This window comes from Cavia porcellus, unplaced genomic scaffold, assembly GCF_034190915.1.
Source record: "Cavia porcellus strain 051 isolate PalLab524CR breed Dunkin Hartley unplaced genomic scaffold, mCavPor4.1 scaffold_16, whole genome shotgun sequence".
Lineage (NCBI taxonomy): Eukaryota > Metazoa > Chordata > Mammalia > Rodentia > Caviidae > Cavia > Cavia porcellus.
In genome coordinates, this window is record NW_026947499.1 from 28,035,634 (window position 1) to 28,051,921 (window position 16,288).

Here is a 16,288-nt window from a genome sequence, read left to right on the forward strand (position 1 = left end):
AGCATACAGAGGTGACCAGCATGGTTAAAGCATAACAAATGGTGGAAATGAGATGTCAGATGTGAGGTAAGTTTCCAGAAGGTGATTCCAGAGCCTCTGGTCAGCTGAGCAGTGGCAGGAGGGTGCCCCAAAAGCAGGAAGGCAGGGCAAAATCATCCCCTCCTTGGAGTTAGGGGCCTCAAAAAGAGGAAACTTTCTAGCTAACATGTAAATGATGTAAAAGAGACATCTTTGTGCAGCTTTAGGAAGAACAGTGTCTGGGCAGAAGCAGTCACAAGTGCAAAGGCCCCAAGGCAGGGAAAGGAACAATGAAGCACTTGAAAGCAGGACTGTGGGTGTGGCTGAGCCACTATGCAGAGAGAGAAAGCAGAGAGGGCAGAAGTCTCGGAGTGAGGCTTCTGGGCTGGACCACAAAGGTTAGCCCATTTATTATTAGGTCATTTATCATTTCGGTCTGTAGGGACGCCATGGATTGTTCCTAAGGAGCTAAGTGGAGCAACTTCCCTTGGCTTTACTGGAGCAAAATGGAAAACAGCGTGGCCAAGGAGGACACTTCTGTGATCTCCAGGAGACAGTGGAGGTGCTCCGCCCAGGGAGAAGCAGGAAGACCTGGAAATCTCCACACTGTGGGGGACGTGCACAGAACAAAGGTGAAGCGGGAAGAAGCAGATGGGCCATCATGAGAGCTGATGTCACGTAAAACAGAGGAGGGGCTGCTGGAGGAGGAGGAGGAGGGACAGGAAGAGGAGGAGGGGAGAGGCGGCCTTACGCAGGGCCCTGCTGTCTGGCCAAGAAGCCCAGGCCAGAGCTAGAGGGTAAGAACAAGTACAAACAGAGGCAGGGCACAGGAAGTCAGCCCACATCACGAGGGCTCCTCCTGTGCTGCAGGTAACACCACCGTGACCCAGCTGGTCCTCCAGCCACAGGGCATCGGTGGCTCTCTCTGTAGCCCCAGTTGACAGAAGGACACGGAGCATGGCCCAGAAGAGCTCCTTCTCCCCAGGCAGTCATGAACAGTAGCACTGTCCCTGTGGACAGTGGCTGACTCCTCTCAGCTCCTACTAGGCTGCAGGTAGAATTAGATTGGCCTGGGTAGTTTTGGCACTTATGGCTCTGCCCATTCCTGTGACTTAGGGATCATGCCCTGGGCACTGTGCATTCTCCATTTGCTTCATAAAAGCTGCACCATGTCTTTAAAACAGAGATGTCACCATGAAGACCCTGGGGTAAATGAGGAAACAGAGGCTCATGAAGGACAGACTTGCCTGATGTCACACAGCCAGTCAGCCTACCGGTCCAAGTCAAGCCCAAGCCCCTAACCACTCATCTTCTCCGCCCTCGGGGAAGCCCCTGGATGGAAAGTCAGATTGCATGGGTAGAATGGAAGAAACGCTCGGAGGACAGAGGTCCCTAGCCAATTGGATGCTGCTGCTGCTGCTACAATGAATGCCACGAGGCAACCATGCTGAGAGTCTGGATCAGGAAGGGTTCCGCAGAACTCAGCCTTTGAAAAGACAGATGCAGTGGATCCCAGCAACTCTCCTCTGGGATCCCGCCTCCTTCCTGGAACCTCACAGCAGTGAAAGGGCTCACTCCTCAGACAGGGTGGGGAAGAAAGGTAGCAGGCACTGGTGCTTCTAGGTACCACAGCACTGGAGCCAGATGGGAGGCACAAACCTTTATCCACAAGTTGCTTATGCTTGCTGGGTCTCAGTTTCCTCATCTGGAAAATGAGGATTGTTATGTCAAAGAAACTATGTAAGATAAATTTGTGAAAACATGCAGAGTGCTGAGCACAGTGCCTGGCACTGAGAAACACTAGAAAGTGCTGACAATTGTTATTGTCATTGTTGTTATGAGTCCCTTTCATGCCCAGAAGATCCTGGGAAGTTGGGATTTTTAGAGATGAAGAAAATGAAGCAGAGGCCTAAAGAGGGAACAAGGCCAGGAAGAGCACAAACCATGGTAAGGAGGCCTCTGAAGCTCTGGCTGACGGTGATGTGCGGGGAGAGAGGTCACTCAGCCCAGAGGCATACAAGTCAAGAAGGTCCCGGCTTAATGGATTCCCAGCCCCAAACCTCCACTGGGCAGGCTCGGGGCTGCTGCTGACAAGCCATCTTCATGCCACGCTTTAAAAGTTTCAATTTATGACAGTTTAGGGAGTGAGAAGAAATACAGGGCCATCTCAAGCTGATTTCCCATTATGGATGACCTGGCGTAAGAATAACCCACTGCACATTATTTCCATATTGAGGCATTTTGACTGATGTTTTTATGAAGTCGGGCAGCGTGTCAGAGGAGGGCCGGCTTGGATCCTTCTGTAAAGAAAAAACCAGCTCACACTGTCCTGGAAATGCCTTTCCTAGGAACCATCAAAGAGGCAACCAGTGACCAGCACCTCCTTGGCAGCCATCCTGGCATCAAGGATCCTAGGTGACAGCTGACTTTTTGGCTTCAAGTCCCCATCACACCCCTACAGAGGAAGTCTCTTGGGTTCACACATGGACAGGTGGGGATTTAGGATAAGACAAAACCCTGACATTTCCACTTCTCTCCCCACCCAGCTGCAGGGCTGGCCCCACAGTAGACCCTCAAGGGTGCAGCAGATCTGGTTTGCATTCAAACTATCATGTTTTCCTCTCTTCCAGATTTCATTTGCTGCAGAATCACCATCACAGTGGCACAAGCATGAGCATCTGAACCCTCAAACATCTTTGGAAATGGGAAGACTCTACTCTCTCTTGCCCACAGTTAAGTCACTGTGAAATCAGCTCCTGTACCCAGAGCTCCAACTCTAAAAAGTGGGAGCCAAATGGGGCCTGGGTGCTGCCCCAGCCACTGGAGACATGGAGACAAAGATCTCTGTCTATGAAATGGACCCACATCCACCCCAGTTCTTCCCACACTACAGCTAGATTCAAACAAGCTTCCCAACCTTAGACATCAGCTAAATATCCCTAAGTTTTGCCCAGGGTGCGTGCTGAGAACCTGACACTCCAGTGATTGTAGCAGGATATTGCTGTCCTGGAAACCTGGAGTTCATGGGGACATGATGAGATTAGCATAACCTAGGATCAAACATTAGTGGTAGGTGGTTTGTACTTTTTCCATATGGCTCCTCATCGTTGATGAGAGGGGACCTTGGACATGATCCAGAACTGCATGGTGCTTAGGAGCAATCCGGAAGCCAAGAAGAATTGAGTTCCAATCCCAGATCCTCCATCTCTGATCTTGTGACCTTAAGCAAATTTCTCAGCCACGCTAAGCTTTAGTTTTCTAAATATACAAAATGTGGGGGGAAATGTTTCTCATTCATTGAGCAGGGTACAGCTGTATAAGTTGTGTACCACACAAGCTGTAGGATGCCAAGGACATAGGCTACAAGGATGAACTCTATTCTACTTTAAACATCTTTTGAGTATGAACTATTTAGTCTTTCACAACTCGCTAAAATAGTGTCAACAATCATTCCTATTGCTCTAGTTGAGAAAACTGAAGAGGTCAGGTGCCTTTCTCAAAGTCACAAAAGTATTAAATGGTAGAAGTAGGAGATGAATTATAATACCCTGAAAAAAAATTGAAGAGGACCTCAGAAAATGGAAAGACATCCCTTGTTCATGGATAGGAAGAACAAATATTGTGAAAATGTCCATTCTACCAAAATTGTTATACAGATTCAATGCAATCCCAATCAAAATACCACTAGCATAACTCATAGATCTAGAGAAATCACTCCTAAAATTCATCTGGAACCAGAAGAGATCTAGAATAGCAAAGGCAATTCTAAGCAGCAACAGCAAGGCAGGAGGCATCACAATCCCTGACTTGAAGTTATACTTCAAAGCTACTGTAATAAAATCAACATAGTACTGGAATAAAAACAGACCTGAAGATCAATGGAATAGATTTGAACATACAACTACAAACACACTCAGCCACCTCATCTTTGATAAAGGGGCCAAAGATGTTCACTGGAAGAACTATAGTCTCTTTAATAAATGGTGCTGGAAAAATTGGCTCTCCATACGCTAAAACTAAAACTAGACCCATGCCTATCACTATGCACTAAACTAAAGTCTAAATGGCTAAAAAAATTTAAATATTAAAACAGAAACACTAAATCTGTTGGAAGACAAAGTAGGTAAAAATCTTGAAGATATAGGGGTAGATAGAGAATTCATGAATAAGAATCAAACCTCATGGAAAATACTTCCCAGAATCAATAACTGGGATCACATCTTATTAAAGAGTTTCTGCATGTCGAAAGAGATCTCCAGCATAGTGAAAAGAAATCCCACACGTTGGGAAAAAATCTTAATGTACTGTCCCTCAGACAAAGGACTTATGTCAAGATCATATAAAGAGTTTCAAAAAATCAGACCCCCAAAATTCAAAGACCCAATCCAAAAATGGGCATCTGAGATGAATACACAGTCCTCAGATGAAGAAATACAAATGGCAAATAAATACATGAAAAAATGTTCAGCATCATTAGTCATTAGGGAAATGCAAATTAAAACCACACTGAGATTCCATCTCACTCCAGAAAGAATGGCCAGGATCAAGAAACTACCAACAAAAAATTCTGGAGAGGCTGTGGGGGAAAAGGAACTCTTTTGCACTGTTGGTGGGAGTGTAGACTGGTACAACCACTGTGGAGGTCAGTCTGGAGATTCCTCAAAAAGCTGGGATTGGAAGTCCCATTTGATCCAGCTAATCCACTTCTAGGCATTTTCCCAGAAGAACTGAAAACATCATACCACAGTGTTTACAGCAGCACAATTTGTAGTAGCCAGATCCTGGAAACAACCTAAGTGCCCATCAACTGAGGAATGGATAAAAAGATGTGGTATTTTTATACAATCAAGTACTACTCAGCTATAAAGAATGATCACATTGAGATATTTGTAAATAAATGGATGCAACTTGAGACCATACTCATAAGTGAAATAAATCAAACTCACATGTATATATACTGTACAGTCTCTGTAGTGTAAGAAGTGGTAAGAGTACATAAGATTTTAAGGTAATCATGGTTCCCCATTACATTGCTTTGGAGCTTTATAATGTTTTCATTCATTGGTTGGAGTGGTTTTATTCTGTTTTGTTTGATTTCATTATGTATGACGGTATGAACAGCTACTTTGAAGATAACAAGACATTTTGGCAGCCATTGATGATTTAATATCATCTTGCTTTGAAGTCCTACCATGCTTTTTGTTCTCCTATTTCCATTGGTTCTATCATGTGTCTTAGTGGATTTTAATATGTGTGATAGTATAAACAAAATTTATGGAAAACTAGATAATATAGTAGCCATTGTTCATTTTCTGTTATTTGGCTTTGAATTTCCTGTAATACTTTCATTCTCTTGAATGGTTTTATACTATTTTGTTATGATTGATATTATTGTGTGTGAAGGTATGCTTAACTATTTCAAAGAAAAGAGACATTATGGTAGCTACTGTTGATGTCCGGTTCTCTTGTTGTGAAGTGCTGTGTTGCTTACATTATTCTGCTCTGGTTTGCTTTGTTCTGTCCTCTTTTGTTTTATTCTCTTTAAAATAAAAAAGAAGTAGGAGATGGACCTAGGCAGTGTGGTCCCGGGGTTCCCACCGAGCCATGACACTGCACTATCACCACAGATCCTCTGGAGCAGGGATTTACCCTGATACCTGCTCAGTCCCCCTCTTCCACAGCAGCCCCCCACCTTCCCTGCAAGAAATGGCCATCTGGGTGCTGCTGGTCATGCTGGCCCCCACAAGCCCAGAGAAGCACATGGCCCAGCCAAGCCTAGCAGAGCCGCCCCTCCTGTTGTCCATAGGGATCAGTTATGAGGAAAAAACCAGGCTGATGCCAGGACTTTTACTGGTACTGTGGAAACAAAGTTTCCTCTTTCTGAAGCACAAGTTTAAAAGGCTGGAGTGTGGCTGACCCCAGTGCTACTAAGAAGAAAGTGCTTGCCTAACAATACAAACAAGCATTGGAGGAACTGAGCCAGGAGGTAGCAACAGACACATTCTTTATGATACAGTGGGAGAAACTAGATCCAGCCAAGCCTGAAGGCAGCAAAACATCACAGCTTTTCTCTTGTTCTACTCAAGCCAATTTGAGTTATGTGGCTAAAACCCAGAACCAGTGTATCATATACAGATACAGGATGTGGTAAGAGGATGTGGGGAGATCACACACACATAGTACAAGCCAGCAGTAAGCACCCAAAACCACTCATTGATAATGTCTGTTGATGTCAGCCTGCAAAGAAGTTGGACCCAAAGCCTTGTGACAGAATCACACTTACGATTATGGTTTAAGTTTCAATGTATGGATTCCTACCCATGAGAGACTAAACTGTCCCCATACTCCCTATTTCTCAATGGGAGGGAGACCTGAGAGGAGGAGGAAATTCCTTTAACACTCACTGTGTCAGACCCTGTGTGGACTGTTTGCCATTCACTGTCACTGTAGTTCACAACAGCACTGCCAGAGAGAGATCGGCTTCATCATTTTACAAACAGAAAAACATTAGTCCAGGGAGGGCTACTGAGGTCCCCAACATCAGATGTAAGCCAATGCAGCGTGCAACCTATGTGATTCTGGGGTGCCCCACGCCCCGTCTGTGCACAAGTCTGCTAGAGGCTCCCAGGGCCCTCTCCAGCCCCCACCTTCTTTCCACTTAGTGCGTCAGCAATTGAGATTCCCATCACACACACATCAACTGCAAACACAGGCACGGCACGGCTTTCCTAGGCAAGCCATCTGCCTGCTTTAAATACCTGGGCGACATGTTTGCTTTGGACTTGGTAAGCTTCTGTAAGAGACAGCTAGACATATGGCTAGGGGCGGGCAAAGGAATATTCTCATCTTTCCATGGAGCACTTAGATTCTAGATTTCTGGGTCTGGCTGAACAAGTCAGGGGATTTAAAAATACTGCATCACAAATACCACCGGGAAAGCATTCTGTTCAAGACAGTATGACTATGGCAGGCTAATCTTAACACATTCCAGGCCTTGACACCCCACCTTGGGCACTGTGAAGAACCCACTTCAGCAGCAGGGTTCCCCCTGGAGGGAATTCCTCACAGTTCAAGTCACAGACAGCCCCAACCTCCAGAAATCAAAATCTTCAATGCAAACCTAGCAAAACTGTCAGAATAGTTTCCCCAAAGTCTGGTCATGTCAGGAAGCTGATAACAGTGGCCCCCAAGGGAAAATTTTCCAAGACTGAATTGTGGTTACTTCCTGTGTCCTTGATCTCAAGCTATTTAGGCATATGCTAACCATTCCAGAATTCTCCTTCCGTTTTTCAAGGGGATTGTCATCCATCTGGGAATCAGAACTCTTTCTGATTCTTTATTTTCCCCTTTTTTTTCAGAATAATAAAAATTGTTACCAGTGAACCTACCCTGGTCAGTGAAGGTTGCTTGATTATGTAGTCTGAAGACAAGTCCCCACAACACCCCCTGAGGAACAATGGCCACCAGGTACACCCCCAATGGTGTCTCATTCCAGGTAACAGTTGGTGTCCAGAACATCACAACAGAGGACAAACCAGAGGTTGGACCTGGAGGCAGGACCCTTTCCTGCAGGAGGAAATGACCTGGATAGGAAGATGACCACAGCCTTGCCCACCAAAAGTCAGACATCCGTAGCTCAGCTGAATCCTAGCCAAGAAATGCTCAGGGCAAAAAATGTTCTAATGATATTTTCCCCCAATAAAACAATTCTTTTGCTAAAAACAAAACAAACATATACACTCACAAACACAAGTTTTGGAAACCAGCCATATAATTCAGATTTCCCTTACTTTGCAAAAGAAAGCTTGGGAGCCCCAGAAACGGACTGACTTTACAGATAACTACACCCTGCAGAGAGGGTGTGCCTGGGTCCAGGACTTTACCTGGGCCCCAGCCCCTACTTTATCCAGGGTTCTGCCAAGTGCAGCACCCTCTGCCTGACCCACTGATATCTACAAGTAAAGATTATTCTAACCAACACCAAGAGCATCCCTTCAAGAAGAGACATTACTAGGAAAATATAACTATCAGCCACCAAGTGGGAGGGAACATCTGTCATGGACACACCTAACAAAGAGTTTATATTGAAAATATTCTGCAAGTTACTAAAAAAGTGCAGACAACTCAACAGAAAAGTGAAGACATACCTTGAGCAGGCAAAGGCACATACCTAAGGGGCCAAACTGCTTTGAGAAGGTGACAATTGAGTATTATCATTCACTATGGAGACACAAGATAGAACCACAGACACCCTTCTTCCACATGGTTAAGAGGCAAAGATGACCAATGACCACACCAAATACCAGCCAGGGTCAGGAGTCCTATGGCCCTCACATTGTTAGCCAGACAGAAACATCCACAGCTATTTTGGAAAACTACATGGCAGCACCAGCTGAAGACCAACACCCAGGTACACTGTAATGCAAAGATACCACATAACTAGGTCGTGCTTACACATGTCCCCTCTAAAGTACTAACATGTGAAAAACATTCTCATCAGCTCTAAGCATCATAGCCAAAATGCACATAAAACACAGGTGTCCATCAACCACAACAAAGATCAACTGCTGCTCCAGCCCACCAGCCAGTCCCTCTCTACTCATGCACCAGGCGTGCATTATGGGCCTTTATACCCCCTACACCAGCTCCTGTGCCCTCAGGAAGCAGGCTTGGGAGGAAGATCCCAGATAATTTGTGACCTCAATGTACGTGCCACCATGCCACAGAGGCACTGTGGATAGGACAGTTACATGGACCACTGGGCCAGTGACTGCTTTGTGGGACTGGTCCCTCATGGCTGCTCTGGGGGTCCTTTCAGGGAGATAATGGTGTTTCTTGACTGTGATTGAACTGGCTTCTCCACCCTCGATTCATCCCAGCCTTGAAAGTGTCAGTATTTGTGAAGAGAACAAGACTGTGATTACCATGTTTTTAACCAATTACAGCGTGGTCTTTATCTCCTCTGACAGGAGGTTATGTTAATACTGAATCAATGACCTCCTACATAATCTTTAAAGAAAAAATAAAATCTCTTCAAATAAACCCCAAATAAGGCCACTCTTGTGGGGTCGCAGGCTGAGGAGATGAGTTCCCCAGATGCCTGCTCACCCGGGGCCTCCCATCAGGGTCATCTGCCCAGAGCATATTAATTATTTCCAACATCTCATGGAAGCATAGGTGACACATGGTGACAAATGTCCCAATTAAGGACGCTGAGGATGGAGCCAGGGTAATCAGTCTTCTGGACACTAATGGAGGCCTCCGGCTGTGTGTTAATCACCACTGGGAACTCACAGTGAAGAAGAGGACCCGGGCCAATGGCCTCACCTGGGTGATCACAGAAGCCAAGGCCAGGTCCCAGATAAAATGGCTCACAAGCACATGCAGAGGTTCCAAGACAGACAACAGGCCAAGTTGGCAGCGTGACAACCACATATCACCTGTGTATGGGGTACTGGTCAACCAAGCAGGCACCACAGTCAGACTTCCTAGTTCAAATCTTAGTTCCACCTTGAGGTGACTTTGAGACTCTAGACAAGTCTTACTCATTCCAGTCCTTATCTTTAAGGAGCCATAAAGAAAATACATAAAACAAAGGGGGTGATTACAAGAGAATGGTATGTGCTGACCCACGGCTAACCCTAGCAGACAGTCAGGGTATTGCTGGGGATCTCACCCCAGTTCATGGGAGCCGGAGATGACCCCCAGATCAGATACCCCAACTCAACTTCAGAGGATACACAGCTATTCCACAGGCAGAGATTGAGCAGAGGCAAAAGCCTCGCAAAGAACACAATTTAGGAAGATGTGACAAGACAGGAACAGGTGTGAGGGACACCAAGGCAGAAAAAGAACTCTGCACTGTGTAGGTCAAATGAAAGAACATGGACTGTATGCTGAGACCAACAGAAAGCCACTTAAGGATGCTGAATACAAAAGCCCAAGACTCTATTTACATTTTAAATTCTCCAAATATCAGGTGGTAGAAGGATTGTGGAGAGAAGACCAGAAGCCAGTGAATCTGAGAGGAATCCAAATAAGAGAGAGCAGAGAAGAGAGGGAAGCAGGAGGAATTGTAGAGCTATATAGGGGGTACACTGACTGACACTTGGTGACAGCCTTGATCTCAGCAGGAAGAGGTGAATCCAGTCTCCCACGTGAGTTAAGTAAAGGAGTAAAGAGTTCTGTGCAAATCTTTCTCTGTTTAACAACAAGCAAGTAACATGTTTCCTTTGGGGAGAAGACAAAGGTCAAAGACAAGAATCAAAGTGGAACAATTAAAAAAACCCAACCCAGTAACCCACCAGTGCCCCAGAGCAGACATCCTCTCCCACTTTCTCCTTGGAGCAGGTGCCGGCATCTGCTACTCACAGATGTTATTTATGCGCAGCGATTATCTCAATTATGTATCTTGGTTGTTGAATTGCTTCTGTCTCCAGATTAGTTTGTTTCCAGTGGAAACTGTTCCATGGGAATTAATTAGTAATTGGCACTGAAAGAACAGGTGTCAAGAGATCAACCTCATCCCTTGCCTCGCCTACCTGTTTCAGGTCTTATAAAATCCTGTGCCTAGAGGCCAATACCTTCCATCACCCAACACCACAGAGTGGAGTAAGGGAGCCCAGGAGAAAGCCTTTACATGCTTGGTCTCAGCCTTTGTAGTTCAGACAGTTCTTTCAAATCTAGGGTCTGGTGTGCTGTATACCAATTCAATCATCCACAAGTACTCAGCCCCTTATCGGCTAAGAAATCAGGGTTTCCGAAAGGTAGGGTGCCTCGCTTGAGATCACAGAGTAACTAAATAGGGGACACAGGATTTGAACCCTAGAGGCATGCTGCTTGTCCAAGGCCTCTGGGAGTGAGTGCTCTGTGTTATCAGGAGGGCTTTCCACCGCAAGTGTTTACTGAAATATATCCAAGATTTCTAGTGAAGGAAAATGTGTGAAAAGAACCAAGTAATTCCCTGAGGCTCTGGAGGTTGGGAAAATTGGCTGAGGGGAGCCTGCCCATATGGACAGGAGACGCTGTGTCTAAGGGGGCTCCCATGGCTCCAGACGAACCTGGTATTCTGCACACTGGGGCACTAGTGCTAGTGAGAGACTGGAATGCTGCCATGTTTTTCTAAGTGCTTCCAGTAGTATCCTCCTCTTTCTAATAGCTATCACTCCTTATTACTTTGGGATAAATTCAGCCAGGAAATCATTAGACCATTCATAAGATGGTTCCAGCTTCTATTACTGGCACTGCCAGCTCTGTCCTTACCTCTTGGGCACTTTATACCCCGGAAAGGCCATGCCAAGCTGAATAAACGTCCTGTCTCCAGGTGCTTCCATCTGTTTATATATTGTGGTTTCCTCTTAGAAAGCCCACATATATCATCCCTAACCAGTAATTTATTTTTTTTTTTTCTGGTACCAGGGATCGAACTCACAACTTAGCACTTGCCAGGCAGGCGCTTATGCCATTAAGCTAAATCCCCAGCTGGCAATTTATCTTCAAAAAAAGCTGAAGTTACCAGGTCCTCTCCCAAAGCAACATTAAGGACTCCCTCTGTAAGCAAACCCAACTGCTTCTCCAATAAGTCAACCCCCTTTGTCGCTGTAGCCTGCCCCTAGCTCACCCCAGAGTGAAGATCATGCATAGAATGAATGAGGTTCATGAACAGGTGCTCCCCAGCATGTCACCCACCAGCCCATGAGCAAGCTGTAGAGGCCTGAGCCCCATCCTCATTCCCAAGCCCTGGCCAGCTTTCCTCTCATCAGATATGGAAACACCTGAGGGACGAGATGACAACACTCTGCTTCTGGAAAAAGGCTAAAGGAGAACACTGCTTGAAGGTCACAAAACAAGCAAGTACTGGCACTGTTTCTCTTGACTCTAAACTTTAGTTACTGTAAAACTGACAGAACTAAGATCTGTCTCACAAACATCACCTTATGGTCAGGATCCTCATCTGCAAAATGGACCTCTGGCACTTAACTCAAGGGGGTGTTCTGTGGGATAAAGGAGGCCTCTGGCTCCCAAAAGGGGGTCATCAGAAGCTCTAGATGTAGTTGTTTATAAATGCAAATCTTCTCCCAATCCAGACTTAGTGGGGGGGGGGCGGGGGAATCTAGAGGGTAGGACCCAGGAATCAAAGGTTTTTAAGTGGTGCTGACATTTTTCAGTGTACAGTTAATTCTAAGGGTTCACAAAGAACCAAGGAAAATTCTAGTACACAGCAGTTGCTTGATAAATGTTAATAGGACCCCTAGGAGGCAAACCAAGTGGCAAGAGCTGGCATTCACAGCTTTCAGACTTGCCTAGCTATATGCCCTGTGGTAAAGCGCTCAACCTTTCAAGCCCATTTCCTTTCTAGTAAAATGGGTCAAAGGAACCAACAGAGGAATATCTGCCTTCTGGGATTAGGACAAAGATTACCTGAAATAATGTGCTATTATACTAACTAAACTTTATCTTCAAGTTCCATCACTTCCAAATGAGCCCAGGTTTATCCCTTCTGGGCCTGTCAACACTCTCCAACCGAGATGACCATTCTTCCAGCCAAAAGGGGCACTTCAGCCTCCCATCTCTTCTTCAACCCCTTCTGTCACAGAAGCGAGCCTCTAAACCACGAATGGAGCTGAGTATCAAAATAAAATATAAAAATAAAAAGCCTAGGACGCTCTGTTCAGAATGCACTGGCTTTTCACCCCTCGGAGTAAAATCTGGAACTCCCAGGCCCTCTGGGTGCCAGTCCCTGCCTGTCCCTCCTCCTGGGGTACCACAGAAGACCACCTACTGTAAAGGAGACCCTCCCCGCAACCCCCTACTCAATGACCTTGCTTGTTTCCGTCCACATCCAAAGTAAGGGGTGGGAATATCCTACTTATTTGTGTCACTGTTTGTCTGTCTCTTTTTCCATCAGATAAAGCTCCACAAACGTGGGTACCAGCCTGTGTTGTGCACCTTCCTGCCTGTATCTAGCCTGCCATGGGACACACAGTAGGTGCCACACAAATACTTCTGCATACATGAGTGCCTGGCCATGTTCAGCACCACAGCCAGCACTTAAGCAGCAGCCAGTAGCAAAATTAACTCACTCCCTGGGCTCCTTTTCCTGTCTGTCCACCCTGCCTCTGGCCTTGGAGCTTCCAGGCAAAGGACAAATGCCATCCATCAGCGAGGAGAGGCAGCAATGCCCAATGTCATCACTGCTTTATTTGATTAGGTCTGACGCTGGCATCCGGGACACGTGTACTGGCAGCCAAAGCAACCGTACCCTGACCTCTGGTCCATGCAGTCCCATCCTTATAATGATTTCCATGACAACAGCAACAGAAAGCCAAGGCTGTGGATTCCCTTTGATAGGAGCCGGATGCAGAGACTGGGGGAGGACGACTTTCAGAAGAATGAGACTCTTTGATTCAGCTCAAGGCGCCTTCATTAAATACCACTATTTCCCAAGAACACACATTTTAACCCTGCAGAGGGAGGATTCTCCTGCATACTTTAAAAATAAAAGGAAAAAAGAAAAAGCAGCAAAAGCACCATGGTTCCTTTTCAAGTACATTCACTTCACCTGCAGGGAAAGGAAGGTTTGGGCACTGTGACATCAGGGACATTCTGACAGAACATGCGCGGACACACGCCCTCAGTTCAATGCTCCTCTAGCAAATCTCAAGTCGCTGCTACATTGTTCAGCGCTGGGGGCTTTCTCCCCGAGGTTTGCACTGCCCTTTGAGATCCACTCACAGCCCTCAACATTGCTGCACTGGCCCACATTCTGCAGCAGGCACAGTCCACACTTCTCATGTCACCTGCGGTCCCCAGCTCCTGGGCTCATCTTTGTATCCCTACACCTGTACACCTGCTGCTCAGGTGCTTCCCTCAGGCTACCGAACATGATGGAGGCACAAGTCCTGGGTTCAAATCCTGATCCTACCATCCTCTAGCTGTGTACTTTTGTGTGGACCATCTCACCTCTCTGCCACCCAGCACCTCACTGTGAAATGGAGTCAGCTGGTGGTCCTCTCTGAGCTTAGCTGACCTGAGAACACCATGGGACAACAGATATCGAGGACCCGGTACTGGGACATGGACAGGGGCCTCCAGAGAGTGACAGCCAGTGGCCAACAGATAATGTGGTCAACATCAACAACAGCTTGTTGCTGATGTTGCTGGGAGCTGACTTTGCATCATTAGCACTATTACTAGTTCGTCTTAACAGCCCTGGTGGTCTCTCTCTCTCTCTCTCTCTCTATCTATCTATCTATCTATCTCTCCCCCCCCCCCGTTATACTCTGTGCTTATCCATTTGGGCATGATCCCTTGAGATGGGCACATTGTGCCTCAGCTCAAAAGACTGGATCGGGTGTCCTCAGCTCTTCATAACCTCCACCCCTCACCTCTTAGGCCATATTGCTTCCCCAACCTAGAAACATCACCCACTCTCTGCAGGTCTCTGAAAACCAGAGTCCTGTGCATGATGTGAGGGGAACTGTGTCCTCCTAGCCCAGATTCTACGAGGACCCAGGAACACCCACCTGGCTGTGCACCTTCTCCAGCTCCTCTTTGCTGACTGATGTCTTGCTGTCCTCCATGGTTGCCAGAAGGAGTTGAACATCTGAGAGCAATGCATGAGTCCTCCGGAGGTCCCTTCGCAGTCGCTTCTCGACATCAAAGTCCCGATGGCCAATCTGGAAGACAAGGGAAGGACGTTAGCTTAGCAAAGCAGTGGCCAGGGCCTAAATTCCTTGAATCCTGCCTCTGGTACCATATTACAGGATCTTGCACAAGACCCTCCTCCTGTCAGTTTTCCCACCTGCAAAATGGGATTGGTACCAACTACAGAGAGTTGCTATGAAAATTAAATATGAGCTCAGCCTTGCTCCTGGCATAGAATTGGTATCCAACAAATGTGAGCTGTCATCATGACTATCATCAGAGTTTTTCAGGATGCAAAATCATTCTGTCCTACCTTTGGTACCAAGCCATAGATATGACCTCCCCTCCTCACCTAAGGGCCTTTTGTATCAGGTGAGTCCCTCAGCTGGTGGCCACACACTGCTGGAAGAAGTAAGGACAGCCCCAGGAAGGTAGTGGTGGGTGTGATGCGGGTTGGGGGATACTGTCACTGATGTGGGTGCTGCCTGATGAGTGTATGGGGACTCATGGAGCTACACACGGTATGCAGAGTGAGTGCTTCTCTGTGTGTCACACCACAGGTTGCACATGTGGGGCATTCTGTGCCTATCCACACAGACGTCACACCTCAGCAAATAATGACTGTGTTCCTTTTCAAGATCTAAGTCATGCTGTTCCGTCCCTTGAGCTGGTCACCTACGCCAAGTTAAAGACAGATAGATGAAATTACTTTCTGCCGAGGGAGAAATTTTTCCCCAGAGCTGAGCACATTCCTTCTCTGAGAATTGTGAATTTCCAGGCACAGTGATCAAGTGGGTCATGAAGATGCCACTTCCTGGACTGAGAATAAGGAAGGTGACTTGAGCATCTCATAGCGTCCAGTGACCAACAGTGGAGACAATGTCAAGGAGAAACGAAAAACACTGGAGCCCCACAGGCAATCCCGACAGCACGTTGTCTACCCAAGGAACACAGCACTAGCACACAGGGAAGTAGATTAGTGTCTCTGAGATAAACAACCCCTTAACTGGGCTCTTTGGGAGACCAGAGCAAAAAGCTCAGCTCCATCCATCAGACGGGAAGTTTTAAAGAAAACAGGGAACAGGTGGCTCCTTTCTGGAACTTCATTTCTGCACATGGGATTTTATCCCTCCATGTGACTTGCTAACCACTTCCTGGGATGCTCAGAATGTCCAGAATACTCTCAAGAGAACATTGTGGCCCTGCCTTTAAACCCCAGCTTAACGGTAGCAGGAAACTTGGCTGAGTCACACCACTGCTCTGGCTCTTTCTGTCTACAAGAGAAGTTAAAAAAATATCCCAGTCTTCTATGTTGAGATAAGACAATGATCATGTGCAATAATGGATCACAAAGCACTTTGTATGCTGTCAAGTGCTTTATAAACATAAAGGATTATGAGTATTGTCTGATGACCTAGAATGTTTCTGCAGACTAGATATTACTATTTCTCTACCACCTGTTTGGAATCCTTTGAAAAATGAATTGGTTCTTAGAATTTAGCCTTATTTTCTCAGAGATATTATTGCTTTGGTAAATTAAAATATTGGTCTCATACACACACACACACACACACACACACACACACACACGCAAAATCTACTGAACTGAACTGAGAGCTGGGCA

At 46.3% G+C, this 16,288-nt stretch overlaps 1 protein-coding gene across 3 annotated transcripts in view; it reads right to left on the reverse strand.

The window, feature by feature from the left end:
* Myo18b (myosin XVIIIB) overlaps positions 1-16,288 on the reverse strand; it is a 246,939-nt gene that overhangs the window by 78,541 nt on the left and 152,110 nt on the right. For all 3 annotated transcript variants that reach the window (XM_013142193.2, XM_013142192.2, XM_063226027.1), the window contains exon 34: positions 14,544-14,696. In XM_013142193.2, coding sequence (XP_012997647.1) covers positions 14,544-14,696 — 153 coding nt within the window. The remainder of the gene's footprint in view (positions 1-14,543; positions 14,697-16,288) is intronic.